At 37.7% G+C, this 27,992-nt stretch overlaps 4 protein-coding genes and 1 long non-coding RNA gene across 11 annotated transcripts in view; 3 read left to right on the forward strand and 2 right to left on the reverse strand.

Moving 5' to 3' along the window:
* Positions 1-27,992, forward strand: part of LOC146481418 (uncharacterized) — a 78,697-nt gene that overhangs the window by 3,530 nt on the left and 47,175 nt on the right. The window contains exon 2 of one of the 3 annotated variants that reach the window (XM_085108530.1): positions 23,865-23,912. The exons of 1 other annotated variant lie outside the window; for it this stretch is intronic. The gene's annotated coding sequence lies outside the window, so the exon portion shown is untranslated. Of the gene's footprint in view, positions 1-23,864; positions 23,913-25,746; positions 25,790-27,992 lie in introns of those variants that run through there. One more of the 3 variants, XM_085108529.1, reaches the window with a different exon arrangement.
* Positions 169-27,940, forward strand: LOC146481419 (uncharacterized). Of its 4 annotated transcripts, none has more exons than XM_085108523.1 (4): positions 169-299; positions 26,144-26,271; positions 26,581-27,060; positions 27,315-27,940. In XM_085108523.1, exons 2-4 carry the CDS (start codon positions 26,149-26,151, stop codon positions 27,672-27,674), a joined length of 963 nt encoding a protein of 320 aa, XP_084964649.1. In that variant the 5' UTR covers positions 169-299; positions 26,144-26,148; the 3' UTR covers positions 27,675-27,940. The 4 variants fall into 4 exon arrangements, with proteins under 4 accessions (XP_084964649.1, XP_084964650.1, XP_084964651.1 ...); XM_085108524.1 differs by lacking the exon at positions 169-299 and adding an exon at positions 25,762-25,785; XM_085108525.1 differs by lacking the exon at positions 169-299 and having other exon boundaries at positions 26,106-26,271; positions 26,581-26,851; positions 26,942-27,060.
* Positions 207-2,756, forward strand: LOC146481420 (uncharacterized). Of its 2 annotated transcripts, XM_085108517.1 has the most exons (5): positions 207-303; positions 980-1,107; positions 1,415-1,685; positions 1,776-1,894; positions 2,149-2,754. In XM_085108517.1, the coding sequence occupies exons 2-5, from the start codon at positions 985-987 to the stop codon at positions 2,506-2,508; spliced, it is 873 nt and encodes a 290-aa protein (XP_084964643.1). In that variant the 5' UTR covers positions 207-303; positions 980-984; the 3' UTR covers positions 2,509-2,754. The 2 variants fall into 2 exon arrangements, with proteins under 2 accessions (XP_084964643.1, XP_084964642.1); XM_085108516.1 differs by lacking the exon at positions 207-303 and having other exon boundaries at positions 1,415-1,894; positions 2,149-2,756.
* The window catches only part of LOC146481421 (uncharacterized), a 96,297-nt gene continuing 71,265 nt past the window's right edge, over positions 2,961-27,992 (reverse strand). Inside the window, exon 2 of the long non-coding RNA XR_014864481.1 lies at positions 2,961-3,052. This is a non-coding gene — a long non-coding RNA (uncharacterized LOC146481421). The remainder of the gene's footprint in view (positions 3,053-27,992) is intronic.
* Positions 11,374-15,263, reverse strand: LOC146481422 (leucine-zipper-like transcriptional regulator 1). Its single transcript, XM_085108538.1, has 6 exons — positions 14,979-15,263; positions 13,819-13,916; positions 13,180-13,231; positions 13,029-13,082; positions 12,340-12,420; positions 11,374-12,083 (listed from the first exon to the last, which is right to left on the reverse strand). Exons 1-6 carry the CDS (start codon positions 15,015-15,017, stop codon positions 11,976-11,978), a joined length of 432 nt encoding a protein of 143 aa, XP_084964664.1. The 5' UTR covers positions 15,018-15,263; the 3' UTR covers positions 11,374-11,975.

Here is a 27,992-nt window from a genome sequence, read left to right on the forward strand (position 1 = left end):
TGTCTAGGACAAGTGTTTACTTTCAAGTCAATAGAGATGATTTAACCAATAGGAGTGCTTGGCTTATTTTGGAACCCAACATGTTATGAGCTTTAAAACGTGTTACTTTTTAGCCCACAAATAATTAACCAATAGGAGAGCTTCGCTTATTTTGGCACCCAACATGTTGTCAGCTTCAAAACGTGTCTAAAACAAGATTTTTACTTACAAGTCAACAAACAAAAAGTATAAAAGCTTCTGTAATAGTGAGAGGTGAATCAGTTTTCCTTCAGATGGTTGAAGCCGCACAAGCAAGATTGGTAGGTAATAGAACTATAGTTTTCCCCTTTACGTTTCTATAGTAAATTACATTTTTTTCTTGACAGAATTGAACTGAGTTCTTGTGCAATTAATTTGAAGATTTGTTAGCAAAATTCTTAATTCTTAATTCTTGCTAAATTAAATTTAGCAAGTACTTGAATTAGTCGTTTCTCGTGAAAATGTTTAGGTCGCTAAATTGAAGAACATTCCATAATGAGTTTAACTTAATTATGATAACAGAAATTAAATTACCAATAAATAGGAGTAATAACGCTTCAATCACTTTATATCTTCATGATCAAAGTCAAAGGCAGCGGCTGATATTTAAAAGTTATTATCTGATATAACACAAGAATCGACGACTTAGTACCAACGGTTATGTGGTTGCTTTGCGTGTCTAATAATTAATTACAACCAAACACAAACTCAAAGTCAGCGGCTGATATTTAAAAGTTATTATCTGATATAACACAAGAAATCGATGACTTAGTACCAACGGTTATGTGGTTGGTTTGCGTGTCTGATAATTACTTTAATTATTGTAACAAGGAAGCTCAATATCAAAAGCCTCATCATTTTCCCGTTTGGGCTCCTTGTAGTCCTTGTACTTTGATCATTTGTAGTTACTTATCTTTTTTCGTGGTGAATAAAACTGAGTTCGAGAATTCAATGTTCACAGATTGAATGATGTCGAAACGTTGCCTGAATATACCGCTGACCATCATGCTGTGTGTACTGCTCTTACTGCTGATCGCCGTGTGTTCTGCGAATGACAACAGCAGCAGCAACAAACCACGTGACAACAAGGTGAGTTTGATGAACAGACTCTAGGCACAAACATACAACAGTCAGCTCCTTTGCTGCTGCCCACCAAAACAAAATAGGATTAAAAAAAGGAAAGAGTTACTGGTTACACTACACTTCAAATTGCATTTAACAATTATAATCAGCTACTTGAAATTGTTCCAGTGAACAACATTTAAAATACAATTAAAAAGTTAAAAAATAAAACTCATTGAAAACGCAATTAAGAAACCAATCAAAATATGTACATAACAATATTCAGAACTCAACACAAGTAGCATAAAAGAGAATTTTTAACTTATTCATTCAGGGCACTCCTCAACAGACGTCATCATATGGGTCTTGTGGTCACAGTACATGTTTCTGCGCACCAGGAATTCCAGGTATCCCAGGAAGCCCTGGACCCGCAGGACCAGCAGGTGCCGCGGGATCACCCGGTAATCACGGACCTGAAGGACCTATGGGCCCTCGAGGAAACAAGGGCGATGAAGGCCCTAGTGGAAGACGAGGTACTTCAGGCCTTAAAGGTGCTCAAGGACCCCGTGGACCACCGGGTCCTACTGGAAAGAAAGGCAAAGCAGGTACCCGTGGTAACCAAGGCCCCCCTGGCCCCAAGGGACAACAAGGATCCTCTGGCCCACCAGGTTCACTTGGAAACAAGGGTGATACAGGTGCTGGTGGAATTCAAGGTCCCCCAGGGCCCAAAGGAGCTCTAGGGTCTGTTGTGCGTAACTGGAAACAGTGCGTTTTTAAGAAGCTGGATGATGGAAGGGACTCTGGATTGATTAAGGTAAAAGCTGAATTTTGAACTTTATATTAAATCCAAAGCTAAAGGCAACGTTATTACGTTTCTATGAATACTAAGAATACTAACATCCAGTCTAACCTAGTTCAAGGTATAACTTACGCTGGCCGCCTTATGACGTTGTTTCGCACGGATGCATTTATACGATTAAACTGCACGACTATAATATCTTTATATGAAAGCTCATGGTTTCCATTTCAGTGCTGTTGTTGATTGATTTTTTTCCCTCGTTTTTGCAGGAATGTGTTTTTAAGAAGATATCTGCCAAAACAGGGCTGCGTGTCTTCTGGAGTGGAACTCTTCGCATCTACAACTGCCATGGGTGCTGCAGACGATGGTATTTCACCTTCAATGGTGCAGAGTGCTCAGCTCCAGCAGCCATTGATGGTGTAGTGTACATGGTATATGGAAGTAGCGCCAAAAAGAATTTACATCGAGTGAGGCAAATCGAAGGAGTCTGTGAGAAAGTCCACAAGGGCACTGTGCGTGTGGGATTCTGGGTCGGTAATTGTGCTGGTTATGGATCGGCAGATGCATACACAGGCTGGAAGTCAGTGTCCCGGATCTACGTGGAAGAAGTATCACCCCCACAGGCTTAAAAAGAGCAAATTTTCATTTTTCTTTTTCTAAATTTAAGGTGCTTGGTATATTCCTACTGCAAACTGAATGATGGCTTAATTTAAAAAGTGTTAGAATCTGAATTTTAGCTTATGATAACAAACTTGAAGTTTATTTTGACAATCAAAACAGGCGTTTAATTTTTGAAGCTTCAAAGGTGTAGGGAATAACGGAAATTTTATTCGGCAGCAATGTATCAGGGGCAATATGCAATAAAAGTGAGGTACCAATAAATAATACACTGTGTTGTGTGAATTTCTTACGGTGCTAGTTTCCTTGCTACAGAGTTGGAGTTTACAGGTTCTTACTATCTTTTTCTGAAACATACCCTGAAGAAAAAAGGCCGTGCCTTTCGAAATATTGAAAAATTATACTTCCTTGACCATGAAATCAGCCTTGCTCTTTTTTTTTTTAGATGATTTGTTCTACAATGTTTTGCTGATTACATCCTTTACTACAGGATCCGGTACCTTTATTTTGTTGTTTGTTGTGGTCCTTGCAAACACAGTTAATTAGTGGTTTTTACTCATTGTTTTTCTTGGTTTTTATGGTTACAATGTCACATTTAAAGTACATATGCCTCCCCCCCCCCACCCCCCTTTTTTATTTGCTTGATAAAATGTTGATGTTGTTTTCGAATGAAAATGGAAACAAAATCCTTATCAAGTTTTCTTCCCCATTTAAAAGTCACTTCCGGCTTGGTGCGGTGTTGTTACTACAGCGGTTTCTCTATTCCTCAGTTGTTTCATTCTGATTATTCAACAATCCAATTCATATTTTCGTCCACAACTGAGTTTTCTTCCTCTGCATACGAAAAGCAATTGAGGAATAGAGAAATCGTGTGATAAGCGTTCCTTTATTGACGTCACATCCCTACTATCCCCAGTCTCCCGTCTTGCACGGTATTGTACCCAACCGGAAGTGAAATTTCTCAATTTTATACGCCTCAAACGCAGCGACGAAAACTTGATAAGAATTTTTTTATTTCATCCGGGAACAACATGAAGATTTTATCAGGAACAATTCATATACACTTTAACTTCCAAACGTGTGGATATCTAATTTTACGTAGTTAATAAACAAAAGCAAAATCTCGGCTACTTGGCCTTTTTAAAACTGTCGTAAATCTTTTCACAATAAGAACACTTTTTACTGCACTAGAACCACTGATAAAATATTTCAATCGGATTTTACGGGCGGTAAAAAAAATATTTTCCCCTTTACAGTTTTACACTGTGCGTTATTGGATTTATAAATAATAACAAAAAAAACATTCTCATTGACGTTTTGCTCTTTATCTGCCTCAGTTTTTACCCATTGTGATACGTAAAGCTCTTACCCCTTGACTTTCACTAAATTAAAAGCAAGTACACTGCAAGATAATTTCAGGGTCCCAAAGGAGGGATGTTAAGGGCTCCAGAATTACCGTGGATTCCGAAACCCACTGAGTCTTTCGTTACCTGGAGCCTTGACAAAAGTACTGAGTAAAGTTATGGAGCTCTGGAGTCCCGAGTCTTTTTAATTTTTATTTACTTTCCCTTGGTTGGGTGGGGGGGGGGGGGGGGGGGGCTGAGCCTAAACGCCTTTAAGACCTTGAAGTTTGGTGTGTGAACCAGCCTTTGACACGTAAAACAACAGAAATGTTGAGCAGGATTTTCAACACGATCAAGTTAATTTGTTTACAGAGCGAATTGTTTCTTCTCATCCTGTCATACACAAAATCCAGATCTTTAGGCCACCTATCGAAGCAAGCGGTTTTCATGCGCCTTACATTAGTAGGACGCAAAATTGGTATGTCTCGCTGATCAGTACGCTCAGCTATAGCTGAGCTGTATTAGCCGATCTCGTTTGGACGTCTTATTACGGTCACAAGCTTCCAGGGCCCTTATTCTCTTCCGCACCAACTTCCTCGCGAGGACAAGAGAGTGGTGTCACAATTTTGACCTTACCGGGCGGTTGTTGTCTGAAATCGTGGGGTGATAAAAAGCACCTCACCCCTGACTCACTGGGGCTCAATTTGTCTGTGGATCCCAGTACTGATCGCTTTTTTGATCCGTGTTTCGTTGACTACGAATATTTTATAATTGGTTCCCTTGTACTTAAAACAAGTTTCATTTCCTATCCAACGAAGCGTTAGAATTCACCACCAACAGTGCATGGAGGCTATTGTTCTTCATGGCAACTCGGAAAACCGGTTCCACGATTGGCGTGTGTCTACATAAATTTTGGCACTTCTCTAATGGTCTTTGCAGCTTGCAAATTTTACAACCATTTCCTCGACTATGATTCACCTGTAGAAGTCTTGTACGATTTACAAAACTCTTCCCTTTTAATATAAAGTGTGACTGTATAAATGAGTCAGTCTGTGGTTTATTTGACCCTTTCAGCCCTAACAGTGATCAGCATCAAATTTCTCCTTGTAATGTCTATGCTTATTCAACCCCTGAGGTCATGAGAATTAAGGATATGATCACCCAAGGTGAATTTTCCTTTACAAGAAAAGTATGGGGACAAGATAAGAGAATTTGGTTTTTGATATTAGGGGTTAAAGGGTTAAGGTCAAGTCTTACCTTTTACCAAGGGAAATAAACACAATCTGTATACAAGTACCGCAAAGTGACCGCAAAAGACTGGACCTCAACTTCAGGCAACCTATAACTTCCAGTTTATCTTCCTCTTCTTCATGTTGTCTTTCCCGATTTGATGTCTAAAGGCATTTAAGAAAATGGTGTTTCAGTACTATTTATCAATTGCTTTGTTTTAGATAAATGGAAAATTTCCTTGCTTTTGACAATGATGAATCGTGATGGTCACAAAATTTGGTTGGAAAGCTGTTTAAGGGGTACTTGTGAGGTCTTTGTGTAAGAATGGATCCACTGATTTGAGGGAAGTGGAGACCGTTTATTGCGTAGACTGTTACAGCTGATTCACAATACAGGTTTCATACTTTGAAAAAAAAAGTTTCGTCACGGGAAAAGTGAAGAATACACTTAAGACTAATTTACACAAACCGATTAATCGGACCGATTTGACAAAGAAAATGAGTAAGCGGACGAAAATCGACCGGTTTATAAAAATCAGTGGCAGAGCTACAGATTTTTGGAATCAGGCCGATTATCACCCCACACTTCACCAACAGAGAAAGAAATCAGCCGACAAATTGCAATCTGTAAATTGACCCATGCGACTTGAAGGGGAAGTATCACGCAAATTTACTGTCATTTCAAAAAACCCAAAAATGTTTGTCTGTCAGCAGTAACGATGAAATAATGTTCAGGTTTGTTATAAATTATCTCCCCAGTGCAATAAAACTGTCGATTAGTGCCTCTGGCCAGAGACAGAGTAGGCCAGTATGGATTGAAACTTGAAAAATGTTAGGCTAACGTTTTTCAAGTTCTCGCATTTTTGTTTCGAAAATGCGCTAGAATTGATCACGACTTTTTTCCTTTCAGGAATTGAGTTGATTTCGTTCCTCTCGTCATTCTAGAGTTATTTGGCAGCTGATTGAAGGTCTTATTTTCATCATTTTTAACAAAAAATACCAAAAACCCCATGATACTTCCCCTTTTAGCCTACTAATCAGGCTGATAAATCGGTAAGTGTAAATTAGCCTTTATACTACTTAGTACAAAGAAAGGATTTTTGGTATCTTACATGCATGACTGTGAGCTAAAGACCAGAAAACATATCAATAGAAGTAGAATTGTCGCACCTGTAGTCTTTCTCTCGTTCGGAGCAGCTGTGTTCTTAACCGAAGGCGACCTGGCCGCCACAAAAGCCGCATGACCCGGGAACCGAGTCCATTCCTGAAAAGAGAATAAGTGAAGTTGTTGTAACAGCCATTGCATAAGCTCTGTCGTTGGAAAGTTTTTGAAAGCTAATTTTAAGCTAATAGTACTTAAGGACGGTGCCTACTTTTGTTACTGCGCATACGTTCTGTGCATCTCGAGATACTCGGGTTTCCTGAGGGCGGTAACAACTAATACAGGGATATTTTTGCGCGGTTTAAAACTATGCTGAGAAAGCTGATATAACAAGTGCTCTTGGTATCCGAAAAGACAATTTTGCATTTTTCAGAGATAATAAAACTTCAATTTGGAAAAACGCCATACATTGCTTCGTATTTTTCTGTTTTTTTAGAATAATTGTTACTTAATTATCTCTAAAAAATGCGTGGCTACCCCCAATTTTCTTTTTGGATTTCAATAGCCCTTGCTAAGATCTGCTTTCCCTGCATGGTCATAAACAACACAAAAATACTTCTTCATTATTAGGCACCGTCCTTAAGGAAAAGTCTTCGTCAAACCTGTGAGACAAAATATTTTGTAAGAATCTTTATATAATGGTAATTAAATTTGAATCAAAGTTCACGTTAAGCCACCCTAGGTAAAAAGAGACAACGCGGAGGCGGATCAAAGTTTCTTGTCCAAGAAAACAACACGACCGCAGCACGCTAATCACTACACCATCGCTCTTCTACCTGATATCGAAAGTCGTGCCTCTATTTTAGTTTTTACAATAACTTTCAAAATTCCCGCTCGCTGAGTGGCTCAAAGCTATTGTCAATAAGAGTACAAACAATAATCAAAGGCTCCTGTGAGCCAACTCGTGTTTGCAGAAGTAAATAGTGGCAAGCTATAAAACATTGTTTGCATTGTGCTTGGTTGGTGGCCCAGGATCAGACATATATAAGCCATAAAGGGTTAATTAAGGGCCTCACTGGCATTTTATTCCGCGTCCTACGCCACTTTAAGTAGATTATTAGCCGTTGTCCTCGGTAAGATTTGTATTTTTTAAGAAACATTTAATTTTGAAAATTGTATGGAACGTTTGGAATAGTTGGCTTTTTAAAAGCCGAAAAAAAAAAAGAAAGAAAAAAGTGTCTCCTTTACCTCAGGAATCGAACCCGAGACCCTTTGCATCTAAGTCAGCGAGCTACCCCACTGGACAACATTGTCCACGACTTCTGAAGGACTAATCAATCAATCAATCAATCAATCAATCAATCAATCAATCAATCAATCAATCAATCAATCAATCAATCAATCAATCAATCAATCAATCAATCAATCAACCAACCAACCAATCAATCAATCAATCGATCAATCAATCGATAAAAAAACCAAATCAATCAATCAATCAATCCACCAACTAGATCGATTAATCAATCAACCAATCAGTCAGTCAGTCAATCAATCAATCAATCAATCAATCAATCAATCAATCAATCAATCAGCCAGTCAATCAATCTTTATTTATACACGTTTAGAAGTAAAAGCTTAACAGCTGTGGGTAACAAACAAGTTGAGTTCAACTAAATTATAATATGCACATGAATACGATAAAATACGTACACGACTTTGCAAACTAAAAATTGCCGTGGTAGCACGCCTTTTAACGAAAAACTAGCAAAAAGCGCAAACATACTTTCCAAAGTCGCAACTTATTTGAAATTGTAATCGAGTATTATCTCGTATTTTCTTTTTGAATCTCTTCACAGCATATTTATTTTACAAAACAAAAGTAACTGTTATTCATTTCGTATGTAATAGTTTATTGTTCCGCGTACCAGAACGTTTAAAGGTGGCTGAGCTTTATTTTTTAAAGTTTTGATTTTCAACAACAACAACAACAATAACAACTACAGCTAAAATGACATAAAATAGAAAATGAAATAGAAAAGGGTATTGGCTTCCTTAAATAACTTGTGAGTTAAAGAACAAGGAAGGCAATTTACGTGAAATAAATTACAATATTGAGGCCGGAAAACACAGAGAAAAGAGACAACAAACACAACAGAGACAAAAACACGCACAACAGTATCTACCTAACAAAATAAATAAATCAAGCTTAAAGCAACAAATAAATCATGGAAAATCATGAAATAAAAATGAAATTGACAAGATCAGAATAAGAACCAGCATTAATATTTGCTTAGAAGTTCTCGTTTCAGATTTTCTTTAAATTTTCTGCAGAAGGTTGACTTCACATTTTTACCTAAAGAATTCCACAATTTTGGTCCCTGAAAACGAATGTTAAATATTCCATAGTTTGTTCTTGCTCCAGGCAGATAATATAATTGATTTGCTGCACTTCTTGTTTTATAGGTATGAATATCAGCTATTGTAATCCATCAAATATTTTCGCTCGCGCGCGATTGGTCTAAACGCCTCACGTGACCGAATATACCCCAGCTAAAACTGGGGAATATCCGATGATATTCCTCAAGTCCTTAATTTCAAAAACTTCAAGGCGCGTCTTGTTTACAATTAAAATTAATGAGAAGATGGGGGAACGGTTTGCTTTTGTGACAGAAGGAGAGATAAACCTGCTGGTCGATAAAGCAGTATCAGAGAACAACATACGCTCTAAACGTTTTTGACGGTAGACTGTTCTTAAACGAAATGTTCAAATACTCAAGCTCTTTGCCACATGTTGCGAAAAATATTTGAAGGATAATAACCAAAATAGCCTCCATTTGGCTTTAAAAATATGCTCAGATATTTGTCCTTGGACATTATCTGCTCCTCGAAGCTCACAGTTTTCCTCGAGCAAAACTGTTCGCTTCTCTGAGCAGATAATGTCAGCAGACAAATATCGGAGCATATTTTCGCGCCAAATGGAGGCTATTGTTTATTTAAAATTTAAAATAAAAAAAAAAATATCAAAATAAGAGAGGTATCTCGTGTAATGGATTTTTAAGAAATAACTCTTGTACTATTCGTGACGATTTTTTTCTTTTTTCAAGAATTTAAACAATTTTTTAGCTTTTTCCAAAGAATGCCTTTGTTTCCCAGTCTCTGTTTAGTTAATGCGATCGATTTATTTCTACCTAGAAAATTCGGCCCCAGAATGTCAAGTATTATGCGTTTATGGTACGTTTAGAACTCGAGGAGTGAAATGCAATATTTTCATTTCACGCCGTAAGCTCCGGTGTTGACATCTTTGCGTGTATCAATACCCAGCAAGGGTGGAAAAAGAAGTGTGCACTGCCCGTTCCGGAGTTCAGATGGATACTGCGGACAAGATTTTGAATTTTCATCTAATCAAAAATTGGAGTCGGTCACAAGAAAGATCACATTGAAATTAGTCAGTTTACCAAGTTTGAGGTTCTGTCGTTAGATTGCAACCATGTAGAAGGCTTTCAAAAATGGGAAAAAAATAGAGACTTAATATGGATTTGGGGGACGCCATCTCAGAATTAGAGAAATTTTTAGGAATTTGGGCGACCATTGACAGCCTGGTTACTACACAATGGAACATAACCAAACTGGGTAAACTTTTTTTCACGTTGTTTTATTATTTATTTGCACTGTTTATAACATACACTGTATTTACTTCTTACACGATGCTTACTCTACATTAACGTACACTACTTACAATACATATATTACAATACAATTTCACTAGTCAAATTATATTACATATGATCTGTTTACAATGACATTATTGTTCGTTTGTTAATTATTCGAGTCACTTATAAGAATTTTATTTGTTACTATATAGGGTGTTGATTTTCTAGAATTTAATAGAATATTAAATAAATAGGTAGCGAAAGCAAACAAATCAAAATACAAAACCTTAAAAGAAAAAAAAAAGACAGTACAATTTTATAAAGACAGAAAAAAATTTCCATTTGTTTCTGAATTCTTTCTCCTTATTAGAAGTGACAGCAATATGTTTTTCCAGATTGATGTTTTCGCGCACAAGTGAGAGAAAATCATCGAATTGAGAAGTTATAGTATTTAAAGCGTTAATATATAAGAAATATTTACCCAAAATAATGAGATGGTTGAGAGCTAAACAGTAGGTGTGACAGCGAGTAATTCCGAACATAACCTCTAGTTCTGACAGCAGCAGTTTCGTATTACTAGAGATTGAGTACCACTCCTGGAATTTATTCCAAAAAGAACTTGCGTGTGTGCAGTTTTTAAACAGATGCCACAGGGTTTGACACTCAGAAGGACAAAAGGGACAGGAGGGTGAGGCGACTTTTTTCATTTTGTGTAACAAGCTATTCGTTGGTAATATGCGGTGAATGATTTTGTATTGGAACATCGTCAATTTAATTTCTCTCGAAGTTGGTGGAGGTAGATCTTCAAGGTTAAGCAGCATACTGTATATTGTCTTGCATGTCAGTGAACAAATCAAGGTGGGAGGCGTAACTGGATCCATGGAACCTTCTTGCAATAGTTTCTTCCAATTTTGGGGAATAGAAGAAATAATGCTATGATATTGTAAAAAGTTACATTTTACGTTGAATTTATTGTAAAAGGAATTAAATGGAAGGAAATGGCCCTCACGGGAGTCCAAAAGGTCCGAGATTTGTTTTATTCCTGCTTGATGCCAATGAGGAAAGAATACCATTTTCTTATTCACAATTAAAAATCGGTTGTTCCAGATTGGTTGTAGGAGAACCTCATTTTTATTTTTAGGTGTGGCCTTTGTGATATCCTGCCAGTAAAAAATGATTTGCTTGTAGAAAGCAGGAAGATGGTTATCTAGGTTAAGTAGATCATACTCATAATTACATTTAAACAGTTCTGTGCCGCCAACATCGGCGAGGAGCGATTTTGGTATGTACTGCCGTGGGGCATCCGAGTTAGAACATAACCGTTTCACCCAAACTGGGTAAACTTAATGATATTTAGGTAATCTTTCTGGTGATGGGGCTCATTTCTTCATTTGCTCAATCTGAACAATGTGTAAACTAGGGCCCAGTCCCTTTATGAGATTCGGAACGGGCAATTGGTTGTACTCGCATCGCAACCCTAAAGACTGCAAAACTGTACAATCCCATCTGTAACAGTGACTACTTTAAGGAACTTATAAATCCAGGACGGCAATCCAAGACAAATATAAACGTTCTTCAAAACCTCATGAATCGGGTCATTTTAGAATGAAGTTGTATCGATAGCGACAAAGAAATGCACCAAACTGTATAACGCAGGCGCCGAACCATTGTTCAGAACAGTGATTTTCTTTTTTTGTGACGTCCTCGTTGCCATTGTTTCCATGGTTTTGACGAGGATGCGTTATTTTGCTAGTGCGCATACGTTCTGCGCATCTCGGGATGGTCCAAGAAACTCTGATTTCTTAAGGACGGCGCCTACTAATTTAAAGGGGTTTTGTTTGCGCGATTTATCACTATACGGGAAAGGAAGATCTTAGGAAGGTCTATTGAAATCGAAAAATATAACTGGGGGGACCCACCCATTTTTCATCAAAAATTAAGGTTCAATTTGGAAACATTCCACATATTGTTATGTTTTTGAAAGCTTTTTAGAGTTTTGTTACTTAATTATTCCTAAAAAAAAATTCGTTGTTACCCCCAATTTTCTTTTTAGATTCCAATAGCTCTTGCTTAGATCTGGTTTTCCCACATACAGTCAATCTCTGCGCATAAATCCCTCCGTATAAGAAGACACCGTCCTTAAGGCCTCTTTCATCACGGGTTAACAGCTAGATCCGTGTCTTTTAAGTAGTCTGCTATAGCATCCAGAATCTCCAGCAACAAGTCTCGGCTTAGTCTTCTGAGCTTCGGAGATTTTGCAACCTTCAGAGAGAGAAGAAAAGAGAAATAGTCATGTGATCCATGCAGTGTAATATGCAGCGGGTTTTTCTGAAAGTTTGGTTTAAGATGTCCACGTTTTCTGGACTCGCAGAGTAAGGTGCAGCAAACGGAAACCCCAAGGGAATACTTCATTGGTCTCGTTAGGCAATGAAAATCCCTCTGTCTTCCACATTTAAATGCAATGTTAGTGAGAGTTATCAACTTTCCTCTTTCCACCAAAGTGCTGAGAAATAGTTACCTTGGTAAAATGTCCGACAACAAGGTCGAGTGCATGCTTCTTCATGTCCGAGGCTCCGATCCTATGAGCCGCTTCAAGAATCTAATGAAAAATAATTAGAAACGTATAATAAGTTGTTTGTTATGAAGAAGTGAGGTCTTGTTTCACCGAATTGAAACACCAGATCCCAGTTGTACTCGGCTGAGCACGGACGACGAAGAACAACAGTTTGTAACAAACTAAATACCCGATGCAAGCATCAGACTATCATTTCAGACTTGGTTAAAGAAATCTGATACTTCAGTTTTTGAGAAGATATTTGCAGAAAACGCCTCGATCGGTTCGCATAATCTTTTCAGGTCTCACACAATCGATTCAGAGACAGGGCGTGTTGTCATCGGTATATCTTACCCCTTGGCCTGTGAAAAAAAACTACTTGGGAATAAGGCATCCTGGTTTCGTGAAACCCGCATACCCCTCCGTATCAAACGATCGTGATTTGAGCAAGTGAATTGGCTCGTTACTCATAGCTCTCATGAACCAATCCAGCGAAACCTACTCTGTGGAGTTTCATGGTAGGCCAATGGATGGGACCAAAATTCTCAGCCCGTGACCGTCAAAATGTTTTTTTAGCTCCCATCGTTCTTTACAGGGACTCTATGTATTCGTTACAATAAACCGTTGTGATAGTAATAGCGCTCTTTTCTTACCTCGATTACATTTTCAAACGAGACATTCATTTCCAGATTCTGTTTACAGAAGGCCTGAAAACGTTATGGAGTAAATTCATTGAACAACATCAAGAAGAAAACAGATGTTAGAAAAGACTAAATTGTAAAACCTGTAAGGGATTATACAGACCTGAAGTCGATTGTTCGTGAAGCCAAAGAAATAAGGAGCTGACAGAAGATATCTTGCATACAAGGTCAAGGAAAATTTCTTAATTTGGTAATTTAAGACTATAACTAAGAAATTAGTTACGAAATTAATGAGCGCGAGTTCAATGGAGCAGGCTTGTTATTAAAAAAAAAAACGAGTTCATTTAAGGTCATGCAATTGACGTTAACCAGAGACTTTAAATCCAACAGAGTTGATAGAAAAAGCTGTGTTCTGGAAGTGCAGATGAACCCTTCCTCAAGGATACTTTCTCATAACCAAACAATGTTCCCTGAATACCTCACAAGGGCGCATACACTCAATTGAAAAAAAGTTGTTCCGTGCAAGCGTGAACGATGCAACCTGATGGAATTATGGGATGCTCTTATTAGTATGCGCACATTTCCTGTTTTTTTTTTTTTTGTCGCCCGTGACAAATATGTAATTTTTAAACCCGAGAAAACGCACGTGCTTTTATTTTCTAACAACAAAAATGCAAATAACTTCATAGGTCAAACGTTCTCCAGAAAGCTGCTGAGTCTTATCATTTATGGTTTATACATTTTTATCTGACAACGTGTTTTCAATCGAGTGTATTTAAGAAACGTAACTTATGAAGGATACAGTGAGTCCTCAGGTGGCATGGACACATCTCCATGATAAATATAAAGAAGGAGAGAGTTGAAAGCTTCTCGCGAAGGAATTGTCTCACCAATGGTAATCTTTATGAGGAAAAAAGACGGTGAACGGTTTACTCGTGTGCTCAACAAAACAAACACAAATGAAGCAATAACAAAACACCAATCGGAACTCGATAAGAAAACAATGGAACTTATCATCAATGATGAAAGTGATATCAAAATCAAGTGTCGCGAAAAGCAAATAGGAGTATAAGTACTCCCCCTCCCCCCCCCCCCCCCCCCTCCTCGTTCAGTCCAGCAAAGACACACCCTCAGCATTTTGTTAGCAGGCGTGACCCTTTATGTTCGCTGCTACGTATTTAACACTTGAGCCTAGATGTTCCACGCTGGGGATTTTTTTAAGTCAAATGTGGCCAAAACGTTTCTCCTCCTTAGGGTTTTGTAGTAGCAACCTCAAACTTTGCAACCAGACAAAACAATATTTTCTCTACAACTTGCCCTAATCGGATTTTTGAATTTCATTTTTCTAGCGGTAAAATGACGTCATCAATTTGGCGGGAAATTTTTTTTTTGAGCTACGACACAGTTGTCCCTAACATAAAAAAACAACATGAAATGAGAATAACAAATCTGAAAACAAATTTGGAATACCTCATTGGAGTCAAGAGTTATGGGAAGTTAAGCGTTCAATTTAAGGCTTTTTTTAGTAACAAAATGGCGGAAAATTCAAACTTCAGAAGCCCAAAATTTTTGATTCAGTTTAGATATTTCAAATCGTTTTTTCAGTTTTGTAATCCTTCAGGTATGTTTATTTTAAAAAAATGTGATCGCCTGCAAAAATTGAGATTCGTACAATAAAACCCTGAGGAGAAGAAACTTCTCGGCCGAATTTGACTAAAAAAATCCCCAGCGTGTTCGATAGTCGGTTAACGCATGGTCTATAGGAAAAATACAGTTCGACTAAATTAAGTTAAATTTCTCTCAAATAAAGTCAAATCAAAGTCACAAGACTACTCGGATGTAAGCAACAACTAGACAGAATATGTCGTATGAAAGCACGGGTTTGTCACGTTTTTGGAGCTTGACAACCTCAGCGTGAGAATGCGCCTTTTGAGGAAATGAAGAGCATGCAATTCTACCCACCATGACCGTGTTGTTCTCCGGCATAAATGATCGAAACATTGCCTCAAAATAACTAAACAGAAAAAGAAAAAGAACAATCTTCAAAAACTAGATATGAATGGTATATAATCCTACTGAAAACTTTCAGGGGGACGACCCAGTACACATCAGAACACGAGAATCTTTAAGGAATCTTCTTAAAAGACAATTAAAAAAAACGCATTACAGTTTCAGTGTTGTATTTTTCTTGTATTTATGGTAACAAGCACATATAAGAAAGAAGTAATTCACTCAGCCAACCTACCTACACCTTGCAGCCAAGACAGCCTGGAGGGAAAAAACGACAGATAGTCATTCATTTCGTAAATCTTTTACCAGAGGCAAACATAGACACGCAACGCGTACAGAAGAGATGGCGTTTTCTGAAAAGTGGCGCCATGCATTGATCGCGGTCAAACGTAAAAACTAAGAAAAGTCCAATTTTCGCTCTGGTGGAAGGGAAAAACCCTAAATTCAATCACCTTATCAGAACAAGAAATAATATACGGATTCACTAGAGATCTCTCTCGTCGTCTTGGCTTAAACCTCTGTTTAATTATTGCCAAATACTACATCTATTCTGCGTCACGAAGAGAAGAAGAGTTTATCTGGGAAGCCTAGTATTGTGCTATATTAAAGAGTCACCTTGAAATTGAAAATCACAAATCTAAATTGCAAATAAGTCTTTGAGTCTTTTAATTTTAGTTCATTTTTTGCTACATTGCTTTGCAAGGCTGCCATGTGCCAGCAAGTAATGTGTAATTGTGTAATTTTTTGCTTAAGTTTGTAGTTTTAAAAGCATCATAAGTATTGTAAACATCTTTAGTACCGTCAGTTGTAAGTATGTAAGTATTGTAAGTAATTAGTATCGAATTGCAAGTAACGATATAATTGTTAGTACCGGTGTTAGCTGTATTGTAAGTTGTGTAGCTAGTTTGTTGTGTAGTTAAGTATGCTTCTTTTTTGTTTTGTAATGTAGTATCATATAGTAATATAATAAATGAAATGTACTGTTCTGAAGTATTCAATAAAGTTTTCTTAAAAAAAAAAAAAACTAAGAAAAGTCTGGTGAAGATAAGGTTTTTACTTTGAGAGCTCAAAGATGATCAGCTTTGCGTGAATTGTGAGTTTACCAACTTTTTGCACGATTTATTTAAAAAGTTAATTTCAAGTCTGTTATGTGGAGACTGGTAGGCGCTGTGTGTCTTTGTTTTCTCTTTGATTGCATGATATTACCTTATCATGATCTAGCAAGAGAAAATTCTCTTGGTTCTAGCAAATCATAAAATAATTTAGTAACCTCAGAGACTCACAAAAAACTTACCAGCTTTCAAAGCTCTCAAAGTAAAAACCTTATATTAACTGACTTTTCCTACTTTTTACGTTTGACCGCGGTTGCGGTCACGTGACTAGTATCGTATAGTATCGCAATCGGCATTTGAGCAGACCTAAGAAACGATCAATGCCTATTATTTGGTGACAAGTTAGCTGACCTTCCAAAAGTCCGTGGGTGCAATTCATGCAAAAAAACAAAACGTCCCCGTTCCTCAGATACATGCAAAAGAAATTTCCTGAGGTCATCGCCCGTCCTCGTTTGAGGAAGATATGTCCAGAAATGCACGCTAATGAAATTCAGAAACTGTATGATAGACATCACAAGGTGTCCCCTAACCTTAATTCTCACCAAAACACACATAATTCTGTCAAACATGAAGTCATGTGAAAACGACAAAAAGACTTGTTTTGTATGAAGTACCCAAATTCAGGGTTAGGTGCATTTCTGGACATAAGTGACACTGTTGAACCGAAATTTGGCAGGTTTTGAAACTTTAAAGTTGAGTACTGTTGGGAACAATTGTAAAGGTCAAGTGGATGTAAAGTGTTGTGATTACTGCAAAGACCAAACAAAGGTTATTGTAATGGAATAGCTACATTAAACAAACATCTTCAATACAAAAGGTTCTGGGGTGGTGATATTGGTTTTGACTTGCCAACGAACCACCAACGACTCTCTTCTATGACTTTTTATTTATATGTTCTTTTGTCGGGGCGCCATTGTCACAGCGTGTCTTGACAAAAAGATAGAGCTCTTCCATTACATTTTCAAAATGAAGGTGCGTCTTCAGACTTATTTCTCTGTAACTTAGGGTGGAAGCTAGAATTTTCCGGTAACCTGTTTGACCGTATGAGCAAATACTCACGTACTTTATCTGCCCCAATTGCTTCGCCGTCCACCATCAGCATGATGTCATGAAAGTCTTGGCCGCGCGCTGCCTGAAGAAAGTCTAACATGTCTTGTTGTAAGGTTTTCTGTGCAAAATAAGTAAACCAGCAGCAAGGTGAGCGAAAACATGGCAAAATATCTGCAATTTGAAAAACGGCGTTCTCTTGCGTACGTGGATGCGTCGACCGACACTGGTTATCTCCTGGAATGAGGGCACTCGCCTAGTAAAAGGAAACGAAAGCTGATTTAATTAAAATGTATTGTTATATACCTAGACTTTCACTCAACAAAACGAGCACTGTCATTGGTTGATTCTTAGTCACGTGCCCCTGATCAAATACAATTGTATCCCGACCACGATACAATTCCGCAGTTGTTGCCCTCTCAGTTGTTTGTTTGTTTGTTTGTTTTTCTGTGATTGTTGAAAGGAAAGTCTTAATTTAATATATAACAAAGCACTTAGTTTATGGTCCCTCGGGAAACTAGTTAGTTTTGTTTTCTCTCGAGTCCCGGTGTTTCCCTCGACTTCGTCTCGGGAAACATCAGGACTCTCGAGCTCGGGAACACAAAACTAACTGTTTCCCTCGGGACCATACATAAAGGGTCAGTTATTTTAAAAAAACAGTTTAGACGGTGTTTAACAAAACAACGTTCTAAGCCATTTTCAATTTTCCCAACAGTCGTATCTAAACATTGTCTGCTGCTGACGGTAAAAAGAAGGCTTGCATCCCAGGCTAGAAAACTATTTATCTACTTAAATAAACCACTTATAAACAGATTTGGAGGCCCACTGATTATCTTAAGCGGCAGCCTAAGTTAGACTCTATGAACAACTGGCCCTAAGAGTTTAATATTACCTTTTTCATTCCTGATAAAAAAAACTTCAGTTAATAGGGACCTTATGAAAACACGACGGTGACGACAAAGACAACGTGAAAAAACAAAAGATTTAATAATGAGCTAAACAATGGTTCCGCACGTGCGTTTAAAAGTTAGTACATTTCTTTGACATCATCTGCTACACAACGCCGTGAAATAACCAAATACAAAGTTTTAAGGAGAACGTGGGCGCAAGAGGGTAAATTTTTTGTTAACCTTTCATTACTTGAACACCGTTGCTACTAACCGTATTCCTGGTTATTGCGTTTATTCCGTACAAGTTGAACGGGTTGGAATAATCACAAAGTAGATCAGATAACGCAAGTATTTATTTCTAAGTGACATTTTGGTTGGCGTTGCCGTCGTGTTTTCGTAAGGTTCCTAATGTAACGTGATGTTAACTTTTGATTCTGTAGACGACATCCTGAAGTGTGACCATTCAAATGAAAGCTACTGAGCAGTACTCTCTTGTAGTGCTTCTTACTACGCTGTACAAGGTGGTTCTAACTTTTGATTCTCTGCATAAAATCCTAAAGTGTGACCATTCAAATTAAAGCTAATGAGTAGTACTTTCCTGTGGTGCTGTTTATTATGCTGTACAAGGTGGTTCTAACTTATAAGTCTCTTTATGAAATCCTAAAGTGTGAACATTCAAATGAAAGCTACTGAGCAGTACTTTCCGGAAGTTTGGTTAATAATGCTGAGCAAGGTGGTTCTTAAGTTTGAGTCTTTGGGTGAAATCCTGAAGTGTGACTATTAATATAAAAGCCATTGAGCAGAGAGTTCCTGAATCTGCGGATGAAATCCTAAAGTGTCACCATCCAAATGAAAGCTACTGAGCAGTACTTTCTTGTGGTGCTGTTTATCATGCTGTATAAGGTGATTTTAGCGTTACGTCCGTGAAAAAAATCATAGTGCCACCATTCAAACGATATTTATGAAAAGCCACTTCCTCCATGTCAGTAAATAGTTCAGCGTATTACCTGTGGAACTTGTCGTCTTCTAATTATCTCCACCATGAAATTCTGGGGCACAGATTCAAAGTTCTTGCTCATGATGATATTGTCGTAGTTTGCTTCTCGAACAATGAAACGAAGGCAGGAATCCTACAAACAAAAACACAACAATTAGCCAATTAACCAATTTATTTGATCAACTCAAATGGTGCAACCGAATTCTCGTGTTTTGCTTTGCAATCGACGAGGCAACGCGGTTTCTTTAGAAACAAACTACTTTAACAATGAAAACGTGTTACATCAGCTAGTCGCATCGTCTGTGTACCACTGTTGGATTTCAATAGCTCTTGGTAAGATCCGAAATTGCCTTGTAAATAGTTATCAAACCTTGATCGAGCGGATCCATCTGTAGCCGGGCGGCACTGTCCAGGGCCACAAGAACGTTTTCCTGACAGATTGAAGACTCGATATACTGCACACACGGCGCCTCCAAAGAACCAATCTCAAGCTGTAGAAATAAGGGGAGACCTTTAGAAAGGACGTAAAGGGAACATAAAAATTAGATACTGCATACTTTTCGGAGTCATGATGGCTCCAAATCGGATGGCTTCGGGAATTATTTGACGCTTAACTTATTGAACATTTCTGTGTTGAGTGCTACCATGTGACCGATGGGACGGATTTCTTTGGTTATTTGACTTCAGAGCAAAGAAAAGTTCTGCGCAATTTTTCTGCGCATATCCGTTCGCGGGCTCAAGTGATCAGTAAATAAGCGGCAAGCGTGATTACTAAATTGATCTCACGAGACCGATACTAAACTCCTGTGGAAAAAAAAATGTAAATTTCACTCTGGCAAAAAATTATATACTTTGGCAAACTCAGTAATTAAAGTATTAACTATATCCCTTCCCTCGGTTGAAGTCTGAACCTTAAATATTAAGGGATTTGCTTATATAGTCGCATTTTGTAAAAAAAAAAAAAAAAAGTCCATGACAATAAGACCATTATAGGAGATTTGATTGCGCGCCGCAGGAACATCGGGGGCTTTAAAATCTTTTTTAAAGTTTAACAAACGACAAAAAAATTAAACTTCAGCAAGGATACATCGGCAGCTATCTTCTTGTATGGGAAAATTATCGCTTCTTACCGAGATACCTTCGGTAGCATAGTAATTCTTGTAAATAACAAAAATTTAATTGCCGCCATTTTAGGAAATTTTGGTGCCCCGCGCTCGCGCAGTGTTCACGCATACGTTTTTCTGCTTTTAACATGTGACTACGACCGCACGTATTTCGCTGGCCTTGACCTAGAAATTGTGTCAATCCTTCAATTTTTAATAAAACTTAGCACTGAAATAATATTTACCTTTAGAGCTAATCTGTAAACATCCATGATTAGACTGATGTCCTGCGAACCTTGGCAATCTGTTGAAACACACAGTATTGCTTTGAAAATACGTGGTTTTCAAGTGCTTTCAACAAGCCATACGCTCCTTGAAAACTTTAGGAAACAAACGTTTAATTAATTAAACTAAATTGATTTCCTAGTAAAGCATGTTTTCAATCATAGTTGAGGAAATGGTTGTAAGACTTTGATGATGGACTACCTGCAACGGTTCATAATCTTCTAAAGGTGCGTTCCAATGGCTGCATTCTGGAATAAGAGTACACACTTCGATCACTAAAAGTCCCACATAAAAGGTCGTATCTGGGCTGCACTGAATGCAAACTTGTTCTTGAATATCGTGTGCCATCAGAAGGGTGAACTTGAAGGAGCGAAAAGTTTTCGATGTCAACGGACGAACCGCGTCCATTTCTGTCGTAAAACTTCATCCTGAGGGAAATGGTGCATTGACACACATTGTTCGGGGCCCCATAAGCGCAATACGTTCCCCCTTTCTTCTTAAATTACATTCTCCCTTCGACGCCATAGTTGCCACGTTTTAAGATTTTATCACAGTTTCACACTACGTCACTGACATGTCACGCGCGAAAAGGAGCCATTTCAAGCCGCTAGATCGGATCTTCAACCAAGAAAAAGTTGGTGTTAGAAAGGCCGCAGGTTACTTCAATCGCTCAGTTCTGATTTAAAACACTATAAGTCACTAAGAAATACAAAAAACAAAAATTCATTTCACATCACTTTGCCTTTAGGCAAATAAAAATCACAAACAAACGAGTCGCTCTGTGAACATTCGCTGACGTGTCAAACTAACTCTTCCGCATCCACGAGGGGAAAATTTACCCGACTGATAATACAAGATTACTTACATTGTTGGTGACTTGGGAGTTGAGATTAACAAAAATAAAATCAGAAAAAAAAAAATTAATAGAATACAGCGAAGCTTTCACCTCTCACAACAGAACAAAGGCTACACTGCTTCTATTGTGATTGCTACTGTGACAGGTAAAACATTTCAAGTGGAATTTAATTTGCTTATTGTATTGAAACAATTTGAGGAACACAGTACAGGTTGAGCTAACATGATTTGACCCCAATTGTTTTTGATTTGCTGAAGTTTTGACATTTCTTTAGCTACTCACTTTGGTTTTCTCAGAATTGCATCTAAATTTAGACAAACGTAAAACAGAAGAAGACATCCAGTTGGACATCAAACAAATTGCCCTAGCCAATAATATTTCTCGTTAGAATGACTCTGATCTGGAAGAATTTTTAAATATTTGTTCTCTCAAAAACTTGATCTTACGAGAGCCTCATTATATGCAAAGAAAACAAAAGAGAAAGAGTTACACACGCTTTACTTGAGCTTCGAACGATTGCTTGGAGAATATGACAGCGTAGTTTGTATTCTGTTTTCCTCACTGGTACCAAAAGAAGGATTGAAGCGGAAGGCTTGACATGTTTTCTTTGTATTTCCATATGATTTGAGGGCTTTCAGTAATATTTGGGGAAACAGATTTTGATTTGCATGGATGCGTTAGGCTGAATACTTAATTTCAAAATCATTCCTACATGGCGTTTGTCTTTCTTTTGTTTTTGTTAGCGCACAAGAAACGTCATTTTGATCCGGCTAAATTAGAGGGCCGCAATTTTCCCATCAGATAGAAAACTCCAGTCCAAGTTTCTCACCGCAATTGCAACCGAAGTATCTGAAGCGATTATACTGCAACGAAACGAATCATTTTAGGGTGCCCTGGTTCAAATTTTGGATTTTTGCCTGTTAGTATACCGTGTATAACAACTTTTTTAATTTATTTCTTTTTAGATTTACGCTTTCGTGCCGCCGAGCCATGGAGTGGCCAAAGTACTGCAAAGGTCACTCAAAGGTAAATCATTTTAAACATGTATTCACTAAGACGTATTTAAAAGTTTCTATGGTGTTAAAATTAATTACAGCAGAAGGCTCAGTTTAAGCTTAATTCTTTATGGACTAATTTACGTGCATAAAATAAAATCGATGTTAGTATAAATCTCATTATCTTGTAGGTCAGTTTTGATTTTAGGTGGAGCTTTTACGTTAAAACGACCCTTCTAGGGTAATTTCACAAGGCACCAAGTTTTAAATCGCTACATTTTTAATTTAAAAAGAAACTCGTACCCAATAAGACTAAAACTGGTAGCCATGCTAGTACTTTCACTGCTTTCGAAGCAAACAATTTTGTCAGCTCGAAACCAAACATTTTTAGATCGGTTATGTTTAATTTAAAAAGAAATTCGATCTCAAAAAGACGAATCATAAAACGATAAACAGTGAAAGGAATTTTTTTCAGGAAGGCACCCGCGAAGGTTTGGAGTAAGCTTAAAACACAATAAATCACTAAGTAATACAAAAACAAAAATTTATTTCACGTGCACTTTAGGCAAATTTGAAAACCACTTAAGCAAGCAAACGACTCGCTCTGTGAACATTCGGTGACGTGTCAAACTAACTCTTCCGCATCCACAAGCAAAAAATTTACCAGATTGATAATATGAGATTACTTACATTGACTTTGGAGTCGAGATTGACAACAAAAAATTAATAGAATACAGCGAAGGTTTCTGTTATGACTGCTACTGACAGGTAAAACATTTCTTGTGGAATTTAATTTGCTTAATTTATTGAAATAATTTGAAGAACACAGTACAGGTTCAACTGACATGGTTTGACTCCAATTGTTTTTAATTTCCTAAAGCTTTGATATTTCTTCGCTATTCGCTCAGATTTACATCTAAATTTACGCAAACCAAAAATAAAATAAGTCATTCCAATGGACATTTTAGCGACCGTATACAAATCGTTCTAGCCATGCAGGGTCTTAGCGAATAACATTTCTTGTTAGAATGACACTTGACAGGGAGAATTTTTAAGCATTTGTTCTCTTAAGAACGGACGCGTGACTCATTATATAGTGCAAAGAGAACAAGACAGAAAAATGTGCATTACTTCAGCCTTATAAACTCACCAATTTGACAATTGCTTGAAGAATATGACAGCGTGAATTTGTATATTATTTCTTCATTGGTCACCAAACGAGATGATTTAAGCAGAAGACTGGACATATTTCTCTGTATTTCCATATTATTTGAGAGCCTTCGTGGTTATTTTACTTTGATTTACTCGGGTGCTTCAGGGTGAATATCTACTGAATATTTAATTTCGAAAATCAATCGTACGTGGCGTTTGTCTTCAATTTCCCATGTTTGGAAAATTCTTGGCCATGTTTCACGACACAATTCAAATCGAAATATCTCAAGCGATGATTTTCCAACGAAACGAATCATTTCAGGGTGCCCTGGTTCAGATTTCGGATTACTTGCCTGTTATTATATCGTGTCTAGCAACTTCTTTAATTTATTTCCTTTTAGATTTATGCTATTTTCCGCTGAGCCATGCAGCCGTTAAAGTACTCGAAGGTAAATTATATTATATGTATTCACTAAGATGCATTAAACAGTCGGAAGGATTCAATTAATTGCAGACCCAGACCTTGAATACAAAGCTTAATCATTTGTGGACTTTTTTACTCACATAAAATATAATCTGTGTTAGAAGATCTTACCATCTTTTAGGTCAGTTTTGGTTTACTTGTGTATTACTTCAATCAGCCATATTAGAATAATTGTATGCACGTTTCAATAGCTTGCTACAGAACAAACGAGCCTCGCTTTCTTCAATCTCGGCAGTTTTGTTGAATGTTATTTGTGAAGGATTTCGTTGCTCGTTTTGATGTAAATTCTAATTCTTTTTCTTTTCCTCCAATTTAGATTTCTTGCTCTTATCCAGACAACCCGCATCAGTGCTGAATTACTTCAAAGGTAGACGATTTTGTTGTTTACTAGAATGCAGTTTTAGCAGCGCTTTCACGCTGAATTTAATTTTTGCGCCTTTAACAGTAAAGAAAATAGTTTTCCTTTCGCCTGTTTCGTGACTTTTAGAAACCAAATAACTAAATGCGTGTTCTAGTTTTTATGACGTGTGGAGCTCCATTTGATTTTGGAAAACGTATCGAGAGAGATTACCATATTTTCTCAAAACTATCATTTCAGTTTTGATCGATAGAGAACAAACTTTTCTTCGCAATCGTTTAATTTAGAGCACTTTTTCAGACACGAGATGGTCTTTAGTTTGACCTTATTCACGTTATTCGCGGATCTCGATGCAGTAAAAATGGCTTCTAAACAAACTGAACAAACATGTTACAAATTACTCCAGTATTATTCATAATTGAACAGCACTCGGTTAAACAAAATCAACGAAAAGCAACAAGTCAGTTACAAAATTGTGATTTCTAGGTTAAACCGCAAATAACTTTAAGCAAGTTTCAATCGGAAACTTTACTTCTGTGAAGCAATCGTGATAAAATTGATTCTAATAACAAAAAAAAGTATACTTTCACGTGCAAATTTAATCGACCCTTGTGCTTACTTGCAACAGGAATACGTAAATTTAGTTGCTGATTTCGCTTTTCGTTAATAATTATTTAGGCTTCTTATATAGATTCATTCATAGATTAAATAAGATTGAATCGTGAAAGCAATAAGAACCACAAAACTAGGATTTTTAATAATCTGGATCTGACGAGTCAAACATACTCAACATTTATTTCCCAAAAGCCAAGTAAAAGAAGTGAATTGCAATTATATTTATCGAGAGCTGTGTAAAGACTTTGGTAAGCGACTTTACACAAAAAAAAAAAAAAAAAATCGCAAGTGCATTATTCTGTTTCACAGCTCACTTAGCTAGAAGCAGGTTTCAGTATGCAGCATTTTAATTGAAAACAAACCCGAAACCTATTGCCACATGAGCCATTTTGTGCAATTGTCTATCAAATACTATGGATGTTTGTACAGTTTTATACATGTTATCAAACAAGGCAGATCAAACAAAAGCGGGCACATCATCGGCTGAGTCATCTAAACTTGCTTCAACTTGTTAGTTATCTAACAACACTTTTTAAAAGAGTCAAGGTTATTGGTAGATACCGAAATGACTTAACCAATAGGAGTGCTTGGCTTAATTTGGCATCCAACATGTTATGAGCTTTGAAACGTGTTACTTTCTAGTCAACAAAATGGTTTAACCAATAGGAGCGCTCGGCTAATCTTGGCATCTAACATGTTATCAACTTCAAACGTGTTACTCTCTAAACAACAAAAATGATTTAACCAATAGGAGAACTTGGCTTATTTTGGCACCCAACATGTTGTCAGCTTTAAAACTTGTCTGAAACAAGATTTTTGAAAATCAGTTTTCCTTCAGATGGTTGAAGCCGCACAAGCAAGATTGGTAGGTAATAGAACTATACATTTCCCCTTACGTTTCTATAGTAAATTACCAATAAATAGGAGGAATAATGCTTCAAACACTTTATATCTTCATGATCATACTCAGTGGCAACGGCTGATATTTAATAGTTATTATCTGATATAACATAAGAAATCGACGACTTACTAGCAACGGTTATGTGGTTGGTTGGTTTGTCTGTTAGTTACCTTAATTATTGTAACAACGAAGCTCAATATCAAAGGCCTCATCAATTTTCCGTTTGGGCTCCTTGCAGCCCTTTTACTTCGATAATTTGTAGTTTTTTACTTATCTTTTTCAGTGGTGAATAAAACTGAGTTCAAGAATCCAATGTTCACAGATTGAATGATGTCGAAACGCTGCCTGAATATACCGCTGACCATCATGCCTTGTGTACTGCTCTTCCTGTTGATCACCTTGTGTTCTGCGAATGACAACAGCAGCAGCAGCAAACCACGTGACAACAAGGTGAGTTTGATGAACAGACTAAAGGTACAAACTCACAACAGTCAGCTCCTTTGTTGCTGCCCACCAAACAAAATAGGATTCCAAAAGAAAAGAGTTACTGGTCACACCTCACTTCAAATTGCATTTAACAATTTTAATCAGCTACTTGAAATTTAAATGTTGCAATGAACATCATTTAAAATACAATTAAAAAGTACAAAATTAAACCCATTCAAAACGCAATTAAGAAAGCAACCAAAATATGTACATAACAATGTTCACAACTCAGCGCAAGTAGCCTAAAAGAAAATTTTTAACTTCTTCATTCAGGGCACTCCTCAACAGACGTCATCATATGGGTCTTGTGGTCACAGCACATGTTTCTGCGCACCAGGAATTCCAGGTATCCTCGGAAGCGCTGGGCCCGCAGGACCAGCAGGTGCCGCGGGATCACCCGGTAATCACGGACCTGAAGGACCTATGGGCCCTCGAGGAAACAAGGGCGATGAAGGCCCTAGTGGAAGACGAGGTACTTCAGGCCTTAAAGGTGCTCAAGGACCCCCTGGACCACCGGGTCCTACTGGAAACAAAGGAAAATCAGGTGCTCGTGGTAACCAAGGTCCTCCTGGCCCCAAGGGACCACAAGGATCCTCTGGCCCACCAGGTTCACGTGGAAACAAGGGTGATACAGGTGCTCGTGGAATAAAGGGTCCTCAAGGCCTCAAAGGAGCTCTAGGGTCTGTTGTGCGTAGCTGGAAACAGTGCGTTTTTAAGAATCTGAATGATGATAGGGACTCTGGATTGATTAAGGTAAATGCTGAGTTTTGAACTTCATATTGAATCCAAAGCTAAAAGCAACGTAATAATGTTTCTATGAATAGTAACAATACTAACATCCGGTCTGACCTAGTTCAAGGTATAAGTTACGCTGGCCGCCCTATGAAGTTGTTTCGCACGGATGCTGTTATACTTTTTAGACTGCATATTAAAGATATCTTATATATGAAAGCTGATGGTTTCCATTTCAGTCCTGTTGTTTATGGACTTTTTTCTCGTTTTTGCAGGAATGTGTTTTCAAGAAGATGTCAGACAAAACAGGGCTGCGTGTCTTCTGGAGTGGAGCTCTTCGCGTCACTAACTGCCATGGGTGCTGCAGACGATGGTATTCCACCTTCAATGGTGCAGAGTGCTCAGCTCCAGCAGGCATTGATGGCGTAGTGTATATGATACATGGGAATAGCGGCAGAAAGGATTTACACCGTGTGAGGCAAATTGAAGGAGTCTGTGAGAAAGTCCACAAAGGCACTGTGCGTGTGGGATTCTGGGTCGGTAATTGTGCTGGTTATGGATCGGCAGATGCCTACACAGGCTGGAACTCAGTGTCCCGGATCTACGTGGAAGAAGTACCACCCCCACAGGCTTAAAAAGAGCAAATTTTCATTTTTTCTTTTTTTTTTTTTTTAATTTTAAGGTGCTTGGTAGATTCCGAATGCGAACTGAATGATCGCTTAATTCAAAAAGGGTTAGAATCTCAATTTTAGCTAATGATAACCAACTGGAAATAAATTTTGACAGTCAAAACAGGCGTTTAATTTTTGAAGCTTCAAAGGTGTAAGGAGTAAAGGCAATTTTATCCGGTAGCAATATATCACGGGAAATGCGCTAATAAAAGTCAAGTAACAATAAATAATACACTGTGTTGTGTGAATTTCTTACGGTGCTTGTTTCTTTGCTACAGAGTT

The sequence above is a fragment of the Pavona decussata genome, unplaced genomic scaffold (assembly GCF_977016875.1).
Source record: "Pavona decussata unplaced genomic scaffold, jaPavDecu1.1 SCAFFOLD_50, whole genome shotgun sequence".
NCBI lineage: Eukaryota > Metazoa > Cnidaria > Anthozoa > Scleractinia > Agariciidae > Pavona > Pavona decussata.